Source organism: Xenopus tropicalis, chromosome 9 (genome assembly GCF_000004195.4).
Source record: "Xenopus tropicalis strain Nigerian chromosome 9, UCB_Xtro_10.0, whole genome shotgun sequence".
NCBI classification, from domain to species: Eukaryota; Metazoa; Chordata; class Amphibia; order Anura; family Pipidae; genus Xenopus; species Xenopus tropicalis.
Window position 1 is genome coordinate 18,520,385 of NC_030685.2, and position 13,088 is coordinate 18,533,472.

Consider the following 13,088-nt stretch of genomic DNA (forward strand, 5'->3'; position numbering starts at 1 on the left):
GAAGTGCAGCTCCTTTTGTTGTGAGCGTGGCCAACCGACGGGGAATGCTGGGTGTGCTCTTTCTCTGATATATCAAATTATTGCAGCCTGGCTTGTCCCGGCTCGTGTTTGAGCGCCCAGATAATTGATTAAATTGTCATTATAAGTATCGGCCCTGCCTTTGCTCCTTCTGGTTAGTCTTCCCTAAACTTGATTTAACTTGCTGCTTCCGGAACCGTCAGATTTGTAGTTATCAGGCCATGCGATCTTGTACTGTCACCGGCCTGTCCCCTGCTATATTTGGAATATGTGTACATTGACCTCCGCTAGCATTATAAGCTACTACTACTACTTACTATGGTACAGTCCACATCCACAGCGCATAGCTATTGTTTTATATAAATAAATGATGATGGTTATGATGATGATAATTTAGGCTCACAAGCAACATTCCTTGCTCGTTTTAACCCTTGGGGATACTACTAGAAGCATTATTTTTGACTCTAAATGTATTTAGCATTTTTATTTTAGTGATGGATCTCTCTCCGACATGGGCAGGATTTATAAAAGGGAGAATCCATTGACCACTTAAGGATTTTAAATCAATAATTTCTAATGTGACTGATCTCGCTGAGTAAAATTGTTTCCTCCCGAGTCCAACAGTTTTATTTTGTTTCAGAATGTCTGTACAGGTATGGGATCCCTTATCCAGAAACCAGTTATCCACAAAGTTCAGAATTACGGAAAGGCCATCTCCCATAGATATTATAAGCAATAATTCTTATTTTTAAATATGATTTCCTTTTTCTCTGTAATAATAAAACAGTACCTTGTCCTTGATCCCAACTAAGATATAATTACCCCTTATTGGGGGAAGAACAGCCCTATTGGGTTTATTTCATGGTTAAATGATTCCCTTTTCTCTGTAATAATAAAACAATACCTTGTACTTGATCCCAGCTTAGATATAATTAATCCTTATTGGAGGCAAAACAATCCTATTGTTTTGTTTTTTAATGTTTAAATGATTTTTTTTTAGCAGACCTAAAAGCTAATGATAGAATTCTGGATAACAGGTCCCACCTTTTGTGGTACCAGAAAACAAATGCAGTTATCTTGTCAGTGGATATGACTTTTGATTCCCATACAGGCAACATATTAGTGAGCAGAGAAGATAACACAGGACATTGCATTGAAAGGAGACGGATATTCTGCAGGAATGGGCTGGGAAACTGGCGACAAATGGACTGCCTGACCCTAGGTTTACTGATTCAGGCAGTTCATTTCTACTAGTGGTTTTAGTAATTTTCCAGCCGAGGAATTACAGCTAAAAAGAATCAGAAACCCTATATATATATATATATATATATCTCCCGAATGCTCAGGACCTGGGGTATTCCGGGTAAGTGTTCTTTCCGTAATATTTTTTTTTTCAAGTCTTCTAAAAAAATCATTTAAACATTAAATAAACCCAACAGCATTGTGCTGCTTCCAATAAAGATTAGTTATATCTTAGTTGAGGTCAAGTTCAAGGTTCTGTTTATTTATTACAGAGAATTTTTTATTTGATTATAATGGAGTCTGTGGGAGATGGCTCTCTGGATAAGGGGTTTCTGGATAATATGTCCTATACCTGTACATCTCTTCTAATTTATCACAGCACTACATATATAATTTTTTTTTTTTTCAAGAACAGGACATAAAGCACCGGTAGATTGTGTCTTGAGCAAAGTCACACGAAGCTGACATGAGAAAGGAACCCAGGCCTTCCTGAGATAGTTTATAATGTAGCAGAGATGAACCCATAAACCAAACCCATTAGTCTTCATTTTCGCCACCCTGGGTACTTTCAGACTGTCGTTTTCATGTGAGTTTTATGAATTTCTATTACAGTAAGACAGAGGGTTAATCTTCTGCCCTAGGGGCCCCATATACCATGGGCTGTATTGCTCTTAATGCAGTTTTTGCCGGGTCAGTTGTATACAAATATGCTTCTCTTTATGGAGTTGGAGACTATAATGTAAGTCACATATGGTCAGTTCTGGCCTCTTAAAGGGGACCTGTCACCCAGACATAAAAAGCTGTATAATAAAAATTATTTTTAAATTAAACATGAAACCTAAATTCATTTTTTTATTAACACATCCTTATCCATTATAAAAACATTTAAAAATCACAGCTGTAAATCATATTTTGCTTGCTCCGCTTTTATGCCTTAAGGTCCCCATACACGGGCCGATAGTAACTGCCGATATCGGTCCCTTGGACCAATTCGACAGCTTATTGGCCCATGTAGGGGCAGAACCGAGGGGCCTGGCCAACCGATAACTGGCCTAAAATTGGCTCTTGTATGGGGAACTTTAGGCATAGAGGTGGGGCAGACAGTTACTTTTACTTTCTGTTCAGAACTTCTTGTTTAGCCAGTGCATGGGCATCAGGTCCCCCATTGTGGCACATAAATAAGATTTTTGGGTGATACAAAGCTTACCTTAATAAGTGTCCACAAAATGGCAGCTGGCTGCTTGCTGAAACTGTGAATTCCAAGGCTGAAAGGAATACAATTAAAATAATTTATATATTGTAAGATAAGTTTATTTTGATTCATTAACACAATGGAAACAGTTTAGAATTATTTCTTAGGATAAGAGGTCCCCTTTAACTAACTTTTAAATAACTGGATCTGTAGCCTGTTTGGCCACTTGTGTGGTAGTTGATATGAAGCTGTTGTCACTGCTTCCAGTAAGGATCCGTGGGACATGCACTGGGTGCTGAAACCTTTATACTGTCTTTAGCACTTATCCTGCAGGTCCTGAGTTTGATTCCAACCTGGGTATAATCTGCAAGGAGTGTGTAAGCTCTCCCCATGTTAGTGTGGGTTTGCGCCAGGTACCCCTGTTTCCTCCCACATTTCAGAAACATACAGGCAGGTTCATTGGCTCCTGATCAGACTGCCCCTAGTGGGTGTGACTGTGATAGAGACCTTAGATTGTAAGCTCTCCTGGCACAGGGATTGACAGAAATGATAAATAGCTTGTGTAAAATGTTGTCACTATATAAATAAAGGATAATATCCAGGACCATATCCTTCAAGGATTTGCAGCTAATGTAGAGGGGAGTGATAAACTGGATTCATTGAGCCTTTACAGCACACATGTATAAAGTATTTTGCATTATATATCATTTAATCTAATCAAGCTTAAAGGCTTATGTTTTATTTCTTTATGTGTTAGTGTATCCATCACTTCTCACTGTTCTTGAGGATCTCTTGCAAGGTTAGCTGTAGAACATTAACTTGGCAGCCTTCATATCTCAGCGACCTCAAGCTGGAACAGTTAACGCTTAAAGGGCACCTGTCACCCTTAAATTGTCTCCCCTACTGGAAGTGCCAGCCCGCGCTTTGGTTGCGAGTGCTAGGCCATAGGTGGTTATGTTTAGTGCTGCACATAATGAGCGCTTCTCATGGTGCCCACTTTGTGCCACAACATGGCCACCGGTGCCAGGAGCACCTTCCCAACGTGGGTGTGGGCAGTGTGCAAAGGATGATTGTTTGCGTCCCTGGCCCAATGATCGGATCCAGCCAATTTGGGCATTTCTGTCATTGGCAATATTGGAAAAAGATCTATTCATTTTTTATCAGTAAAGTCTCCAAGACTTTAACATACAGCTTAGAAGGGAGAGAAGGATCTGACTGAACCACAGGATCCCTTAACACACTTGCTCTGCATGTTGGGTTATGCCAGCGGTTCTCAACCTGTGGGTCGGGACCCCTTTCCAATGGTCTTAGGGATAATTTTATGGTTGGGGGTCACCACAACATGAGGAACTGTATTAAAGGGCCGCGGCATTAGGAAGGTTGAGAAACACTGGGTTATGCGGTTCTGAATTTTTATGCATGTATATATAACTTTATTTATATATAGCATTACTAGGATACCAAAAAACACATATTTTTTTTGCATAATGAAAGGAAATGTCACATTTCCAATATGCATTAGTTAATATAATTGCAATTGAAAGCAGTATCATTTCACGGGTTCAAACCTTTAAGGGTAAAGACACACAGAGCTACTAGCAGCAGCTACTTGTTGTGGCTACAGAAATAGACAGTTCTGATCATTAACTGATAATTGTCTCTACATGTGTTTTAGCAGAGGCAATTCTCAGTATTGTCTATGGCAGGGGATTTTCTGGTGTTTATCACAAGAATAAGTAGCTCTGTGTTTTTTCGCCCTAAAACAGCAGCAGAGGTTACGTTTTCTTCCAGGCCTGTTAATCAGCTGGCTTCTGCTACATAGTTGCAGGAGTCAGGAGCAGCTGTATACAGATAAACAGCCAGACAGATACTGCTTTTCAATAGAAATCACATGTACATAGCCACAACTTACAACTTTAAGGGTGAAGACACACAGGGCTACTAGTAGCAGCTATTTGTCATGGCTACTAAAATAGACAATGCTGATCAGTGTGCATATCGTAATGGATTTATAGTGAAATTCAGTTTTTGAATAGAGAATATATATATATATATAGGGTAATGAACATGAAACATTTTTTCTTTAAAGGGGATTTGTATTAAAAACAATAATTTCCTTCATTCCTTGCCTGGCTGCAGAAGCCATGTATGAAAAATCAGCTCTCCTGCCAAGACTCCCCTTTATTTGAAACATGATTTCCCTTTATTTGTTTGCCATATAAAGTTATGCAGTAATGGCTGGCTAGCTAATCTTTGGTTTTTGTGTTTTTGCCTGCTGTTGCAGACGGCCTACAAGAAAGCAGCGTGTTTGTGTGATTCCTCCCCTTGCAGCAGCTTCAATGCCAAATAACAAGTATGAAAAGGCTTTATTGGCTCTGATTTGGCCTTTTATGACTATGTTTTTACCAAATTAATTGCTATGTCTTGTATTGCGCAGTGATCTGTATTTACTGCTTTTTTTCCCAGCCAAACTTCAGATTCTTAAAGGGGATACCCACAAATAATGTGTTTGCCTATTGAAATGGAATTATAATTCTATTCAGCCTTCTGATATTCACTTCATTTATTCTTCAAGTTAATTTTCAGGTTAAGTGTAATTGCTAATGGAAGCAGTATTTTTCTGTGACTCTGCTGGTAATTTCTCTTGAAGCAATGTAGCAGCAGTCAGCCTTGCAAGCTTCTTCTCAGCTGGCCCCTATTACAGTCTGTTTCTCTCATCTGCCCCCATAGTTCTGACTGTTGAAGCAATGTAGCAGCAGTCAGCCTTGCAAGCTTCTTCACAGCTGGCCCCTATTACAGCCTGTTTCTCTCCTCTGCCCTCATAGTTCTGACTGTTGAAGCAATGTAGCAGCAGTCAGCATTTCCAGCTTCTTCACAGCTGGCCCCTATTACAGTCTGTTTCTTTCCTCTGCCCGCATAGTTCTGACTGTTGAAGCAATGTAGCAGAAGCCAGCTTATAAACAGATCTATGAAGAAGCAGTGGTATAACTATAGAGGAAGCAAACCTTGTGATTGCAGGGAGCTGCTTCCGTATAGTTGTTATAAATCCTACCTCCCCTGCAATTATACCGACATAAACAGTTAGGAAGCAGAAGACACAATCGGGTGGGTGTAGGGAGGGCCAGGTAGGGGCCCCACTAAGGATTTATTTTTTCAAGGGGGGCCTGGTGTGTTGTGGTTATGCCACTGTATGCAAGGCTGATTCCCTTTCATTGGTTTAGGGGACATAAGGGGCCATTTACTTAGTGCACCATAGTTGGCAAGGTGCAGTTTTGAGCACAGTCACCATATATTTTCCCCTTAAAGGAACAGTAGCACAAAAAAATTAGTGTATAAAAGTAATTACAATATAATGTACTGTTACCCTGCATTGGTGCATCTGGTGTGTTTGCCTCTCAAACCCTACTATAGTGTATATAACCAAAGCTGCTGTGTAGCCATGGGGGCAGCCATTCAAAGGAGAAAAGGCACAGGTTACTTAGCAGATAACAGATAAAGCCGATTATATTCTACAGGGCTTATCCGTTATCTGCTAAGTAACCTGTGCCTTTTCCCAGCTTGAACGGCTGCCCCCGGGGCTACACAGCAGCTTATTTATATAAACTATAGTAGGGTTTCTGTAGCAAATGCACCAGTGCAGGGCAACAGTATATTATATTTTAGTTACTTTAAAACACTTAAATTTTTTGGTGTTACTGTTCTTTTAATGCCCTAATCCCCCCCCCCCCCCCCCGTGATCCCAGCATAATTACAGCCGCCAGGTTAATATCAAACACAAGTTGATTAATAGTGCTCTGATTAGGGGGCAAGGGGAACCTAACACTGCCAATAAATTTGAAAACTACATTTTTGTTCGCTAGATACACATTTATTTGTGGGTTTATATCTCCTTTAATGTAATACACTTCCAAAAATACACCTAGAACTTTTTCAGTAAGGGCACTCAGTGAGGTGTTTGTGGAAAAATTCCATTTAACGCCTTTACTGTCAGCAGAGCCAGAAGCAAATTGTAACGTGATCGTTAGTATAATTAGCGCTGAATCAAGGTGGCCATTGTTTAAAGTAAATGTTTGGCTTTTCATTTTGATTGTGGTTTTTTTTCCTTTCTTTCCATAATTATGGTGTTCAGTATTTTTCTGCCCGAGCAGACAGTGTAATGTTATGTTCAGCAGAAACCCAATAAATTGGGTTTGTTTTCAGAATCTCTTCCACTGGTTGTTTTAATTGAAATATTTGTCCATTTTGTTTTTAATGGCTTCGGAATTGTTATACATACTGCTTAGCAAGAGTAAGGGAATTATCTTAAATGGATAGATGGTTTCCCTGTATATAAAGAGATTATAAAGAGACCATTATATACTTTCTTATACTGGGCCGGAACAATTTGTTCCTATTCACCGCCACTTTGACTCATCTGGAAAGTTGTTTTTAACCAGCAAATAACTATCCATCTTCAGGAGAGATCTTGGTTCATTTGTCCAGGCAGATTTGCCCCATGTTGTCCAGGTTGGCTGGGTGATACCTGCCCACGTGAATTTTTATATAGTATTGCAGATTTTCAGTTGGACTGAGGTCAGGGCTATGACTGGGCCATTAAAGCAAACCTTTTGGCTCTTAAGCCACTCCAGTGTTAAGGTGGCCATACACGGGCCGATTCTAGCTGCCGGTATCGGTCTCTTAGACCGATTAGGCAGCTTATCTGCCCATGTATGGGCACTAACGACGGGCCTGCCTGACCAATATCTGGCCTGAAATCAGCCAGATATTGATCAGTAAGGTAAAAAATTTAGTTGGATTGGGGACCGCATCGGCTCATTGATGCGGTTCCAGAACCGACTGCGCCTATCACCGCCGTTCTAATTTGATTTAGCCTGAATTCGGCCAATATTGCCCCCACCTGTAGGTGGGGATATCAGGAGAAGATTTGCTCGCTTGGCGACCTCGCCAAGTGAATGGATCTTAACGTGTATGGCCACCTTTACTTTGAGTTTGGGATAATTGTCCTTTCGAAAGTTAAACTTGTGCCCAAATTCAAAATTCAAGGCAAGCTGCCCGCACACAGACATTGGCTACTCCAAACCAAGTCAGCAGCTTATCGGGCCCTAAATGAAGCCAGAATGACCAGTGTTTCTCAGGTACCTATCAGGCAGGTTTGAAAAGGACTACACCATGCCATTGATGTGATCCTCTTCCAGATGGCCAAATTAATGTATCAGCCTGATCCAAATCCAACAAAGATGGTCTCAAGAAAAAAGTCGAGAGCATCTACAGGGGCCCAGCCAAAGCCCTCATCTCAATGCAATTGTATATCAGTGGGTCAAGAATGAGAACTGAGGTGCATCCAACCTGAAAAAACTATAGCAAATCTGCCTGGAAAAATGGGCCAAAATCACTCAGATTGGTGACTCTCATGTTGCTCTCCAACCCTTGGATGTTGCTCCCAGTGGCCTCAAAGCAAGTGCTTATTTTTGAATTCCTGACTTGGTGGCAGGTTTTGGTTGCATAAAAACCCAGTATAATGCCAAACAGAACCTTCTGTAGGTTTCCAGTCAACATAGGGGTTATTAAGTAGCCAATTATAGCTCTTATTGGCACCTCCAGGAACTTTTTTTCTTGCTTGTGTTGCTCTCCAAAACTTTTTCTATTTGAATGTGGCTCACGGGTATAAAAGGTTGGGGATCCCTGCTCTACAAAGATATTTAAGTGCGAGGACAAAGGGTGCATCAAATCCATGATTTTGTACTTTAGCGGAATCCTGCACGTTTCATGAAGGATTTGGACATAGCCTGAACTAAATCCTGTTCAAATTTGTGTAAAAAAGAACCTCGATCTCCTTATTTGTGTGACAAAAAGAACTTGGATCAGGGAATTTTCTTACAGTGGGGTGCCCAGTGTGATAACTAAAGTCTGTTCCATTTGTGCATCCCTCCTTCCTTCACTGTTTTTGTATAAATATTGCCCTTGTCCAGCTCATTGGACCAAACTGGGTCCCCCCCGTGGACATTTACACAGCATAGATGGGCACAGCTGGCATTCTGGCCCGTTGTAAATCTCTGATAAGAGCAGACTTTGTATATATAGACGTAGTGGCGGGCTTCCAGCCCTCTGCTCGCAAATACCACTGCAGATGTCCTCATCCCATGTAAGGAGGGACTTCTCCAGTTGCTCACTCAGCACTACCCTGGAATAGGGGCATTGCCTTATTTCTATTCACGGGCGGAAATTCCATTTGATCCTTTTTCACCTGCTGATTTGTTTTCAAAAGGTAAATATTCTCTGATTTTCTGTGTAGTAAACTAGCATTTAGTGGAAGCAGGAGTTGCTCAATTATTGTTTGTAAATTGAAACTATACCCCACCCCCGGCGTTAAACATCAGTGAATAGGGCTTGTGTTGAACAAATTTGTGGTCTTTTTTTTTAAATTCACAATAATGTATGTTTTTGTCAAAGCTGCTCCATGTTTCTAACTTACTGGTTCTCTTTAGGTCAATATATTATAAGCACACAGATATTCTTCCTGGTAATGGACTTCTGCTTATCTGTGAACCCAAACAGTCGCAACAATGGGGACAAAGGAGGGGGTTGTTTACACAGAGATCATAATAAACTAATTACAGGAGTAACTGTGAAACCAAAACAGTTCTTTGTTAATGCTATATAATAAAAATTAAAATATTTTGATTTTGTTAAAATAAATGATAGGCAGAAAGTATTTTTCAGAATTCTATTTATTTTGGTTCTGACGAAAAAAATAATTGTAGATAGATGTATAACGCCTTTAAGTAAAATAAAAGCTTATATCCTATTAAAGGTGTTGTAAATCCAACCATTATGCTGCCCCCTAGTTTTGCTATAGAAGTTGCCAAATAATTATAGATGCAAGAGAATTTACCAATGATAATTCTGCTGACAAAAACTTAATTATAAATGCAAAATAATTGACCAATGAGAATGCTGATTCCCATCACTGTGTCAGGCATCTTGTTGGTACCTTACATATAGAGATAATTATGTTATTATTTCCCCTCATTATATGACACAGGAATCAGACATGGGGATAAAGGGACAGACTTGTTCAGTGCTGGGAAACTGGGCTTAATGCTCCCAACTCCAATTGCAGGAACAGAGAACAGGGAGCCGGATTTACACAGATCAGCTGGGATTCTCATTGGAGGATTTTTGCATTTTAAAGTAGTTGCTGTCTGTGGAGATTTAGGGTAAAATTTAGAAAGTGTTATTGTGCAATATTGCTTTAAGAATACAACCCTGATGTTGCTGGACTACAGCTCCCAGCATGCCGCTACCTTCATTATATGTTACATTATTCTGGGATTTGTAGTCCAGCAACATCTGAGTAACGTTTGGTTGAGCAGTGCAGTGCAGCAGGGTTTACATCCCCTTTAATGTTAATTGTAATTATAATAGTTCTCTAACTAAAAGGCCACTATACCTTTATTTTTTTATTTCCCCGAATGTATCGTTCTTTACTCTACATTTGAAGATGTAACTGACAAAAATGTATCTAATAAGTATCAAGGTATGCAATATTGTTCTTGTATATAGGGTCTAGTATCCCTTTACAGGGGACCGCAGACTCTGTATAGATATTTTGTGGTGTGCTAGAAATAACAGTAAGGTGCTAGTGACTGGTTAGCCATGTGCTCGCAGCTAATAAGGGGCTATAAGCCAGCCTACAAATGTGCAGCATCTCAGTAATGTGGACACATGGATTTGCAGCATTTGGTGGCCAGTAAAGTGCATGACAATCTATTGCTAAAAAGGGATCAGAACCTGCAGTCATGTTGAGATAAATGATCTACTGTACAACACTTTCTAGGGTTTTCTTGCTTACAACACTGCAGCATGGAAAGGCCTTGATAAACTTAGGTGGTAGGGGATTCCCTAAACTATAAAGCTAGCATATCTGTGTCAGAAGTATTACCTAGCTGTGAATGCTTATAGAGCAAGCAGCACTTTACCATTTAAGGGGTAGTATCGCCTATAAAGAATAAAATTAGTTTCTCATAGCAAACTCTCTTGAAGCTACAGTGTTCTGGTGAGGACTCCATACGCTTCTCTGAACCCCCATAATGCAGCTCTGATTTTTATGTGCCTCCATTATGCCGCAAATGAGGAGAATTCTTAGAGCCGTTTTTGGAATTCTCTGCTCTTCTGGCTTGCAGCAGCTGAGGCTGGTAACATATTAGTATGGTCATCCTATTAGCTTTGTGGCTTCCATTTACCTAAAAAATATATGCTAACATCTTTGGCAACCAGTTTTGGGCTATTTAATTTAATCGTGATTGTAATGTATTTTCTTTTCTTTTTACTAGGACTGGCCATCCTGAAGTAGCGGGGGACACAGCCAGACCATCCCAAGATGAATGTGACAAAGGGGGGACTGGTTCTCTTTTCTGCCAATTCCAATGCATCTTGTGTGGAGCTAGCCAAGAGAATTGCAGAGTAAGTATAGAATCTGGCATGGATGTGTGAGCCCGAGGAATGTTTATCCCCCAGTCCCACACTGTACAGCCTTGGTTCATTCTCTTGTTCCCTTACGCCTGACTCTGCGCTTTGTCATCTTTATCTGCTGCAATCAATCCCGTGGGACTTTTCCTTCCCATTTGGAATACATGAGAATATTTCATTTACTGTAATTTAAGCCATATACTATCTTGCTCGTAAATCTGTTCAGATGCCAGAAAGGCACAATGGCATCTCGTACAGAGGGACAGTGAAGAAACTCCCTTTGCACCCCATCCATGTATCTCCTTTTCTGGGAATGGGTTGCATCCATGTAATAGTGTAGTAAGGCAGGTTGGTATTAGGGGAATGGGCTTTAACTGTGGGACAGTGTGTGTATATTAAGACCAGTTTCTGGTACTGCTAGTTGTAGGGTGCCGTGCATAGTAAGGTAGGATAATGGCAGGTAACGGAGTGTAACACTTGGATAGTGCACACAGTAAAGCTGGCCTTATACCTAAATATCCACTTGTTTGGTTCGGCCAAATCTGACTGATATTGTTTGTCCCCCAGGGGATTTATGGCCAATTTTTTTATCCAGATATTAATCAGGAAGGCCATTGGGAGGGCCCCACACACAAATAAATAAGCTGCCAACTTTGGGTGGACAGGTTATACCATCCTGTGTATGGCCACCATTACAGCAGAATGTTTTTGGGAACAGGTTGCATGTGTTGGATGTGTATAGTAAGGCTAGAGTGTGGTAGAAGAAGGCATCACTGTGGGAAAATGTGTATAGTAAGGGAAGATGGTATCAGTCAAGGCTGCACATGTTAGATGGCGTGCACAGTGAGGCTTATTGGTGCTAGGGAAAGGGGCTGTTAATGTGGGAAGAATAATATTTAGTAATGAAAGATGATGTCAGGGGAAGGAGCTGAAATGGTAAGGTACTGTGAATAATAAGGCAAGATGATATCAGCAATGCTTTATATCAGGGTTTGCCCATTCTCTTGAATAACTGTGTTAGAGCCATAGGGTGGATGAGACAGAGTGGATTCTAATGCAGCTTACATTTACTTTGGGGCCCCTCCACTAACAATGAAAACCCAGGGGTGATTATATTGTGGGGATACACTTTACTATATCTATTGTATTCCTTCTTGTTTCCGCTGTACCTTCCTGTTGGCTAGCTATATTCAGTTAGAAGAAAACCTGGGCCTTGAGATAATATATAGATTTTCAGCATTGCTGTTGCTCTGGGAAGTACGGCAAATGTTTTCCCCTGGCAGGGAGTAATTTGTTTGAAGGATTTAAAATGTGGAAATGTTAAAATCCCAGCATAAGCAGGTTATGTTTGTGTCTCACCCCTACATATAATTAGCTGGGCAGAGGTCACCAATGAGCTTATGGCTAGATGGGCTCCTGAGCAGTCTGGTAACCTGCCATACCTGTCATACAGCTCTCTAAATAGAATAGAAAGTGCATTTCTTAAAGTGGAGCTGTTATTAATATAAACATGCTTTTACACTGTGGTGGATCTCACTTACACTTTTTTCCACAAATAGTTCTCATTATTCTTTGTTTCTCATACATATAAGCTTGAAGTGACACATAAATTAACCATTCATGTTTTTCTACACAACCCTGCTTTGTGGCAGTAGTGCAGTGCAAACAATGACCTATAATATATGTACTGGTTTAACCAGTGACTTCAGTAGGGGATTTTTATTTTTTTTCTTTATAAGTGACAGTTCTTTTGTATGGCTATCAGCATATAAGGGAATATCCTGGATTGTTATACCGCACCTTCACTTTAAAGGAACAGTTCAGTGCAAAAATGAAACCGGATAAAATAGATAGACTGTGCAAAATAAAAAATATTTCTAATATACCGTATATACTCGAGTATAAGCAGAGTTTTTCAACACCAAAAAAGTGCTGAAAAAGGGACTCTCGGCTTATACTCGGGTATATACGGTAGCACCCCCCCACCCCCGACAGACAAGGTCCCGCCGGCATGCGTGCACGGTGCTGGGGAAGCGCTTATGTGGTGCTTACTTGATTATGCGGTCGGTGATTATTGCATTTACGGTAGGCACCATTATTATCTATAAAGGCTGAAGTTGGCAAATGTCTAACATAATAACCAGAACTCTACTTCATGCTTCAGCTC

The 13,088-nt window shown here is 40.4% G+C and overlaps 1 protein-coding gene across 4 annotated transcripts in view; it reads left to right on the forward strand.

The window, feature by feature from the left end:
• Positions 1-13,088, forward strand: part of prpsap2 (phosphoribosyl pyrophosphate synthetase-associated protein 2) — a 40,122-nt gene that overhangs the window by 1,896 nt on the left and 25,138 nt on the right. For 2 of the 4 annotated variants that reach the window (XM_012970478.3, NM_001017337.3), the window contains 1 exon segment: positions 10,786-10,915. In XM_012970478.3, the coding sequence (XP_012825932.1) occupies positions 10,833-10,915 (83 nt within the window). In that variant the 5' untranslated portion in view covers positions 10,786-10,832. 4 annotated transcript variants of the gene reach the window in all.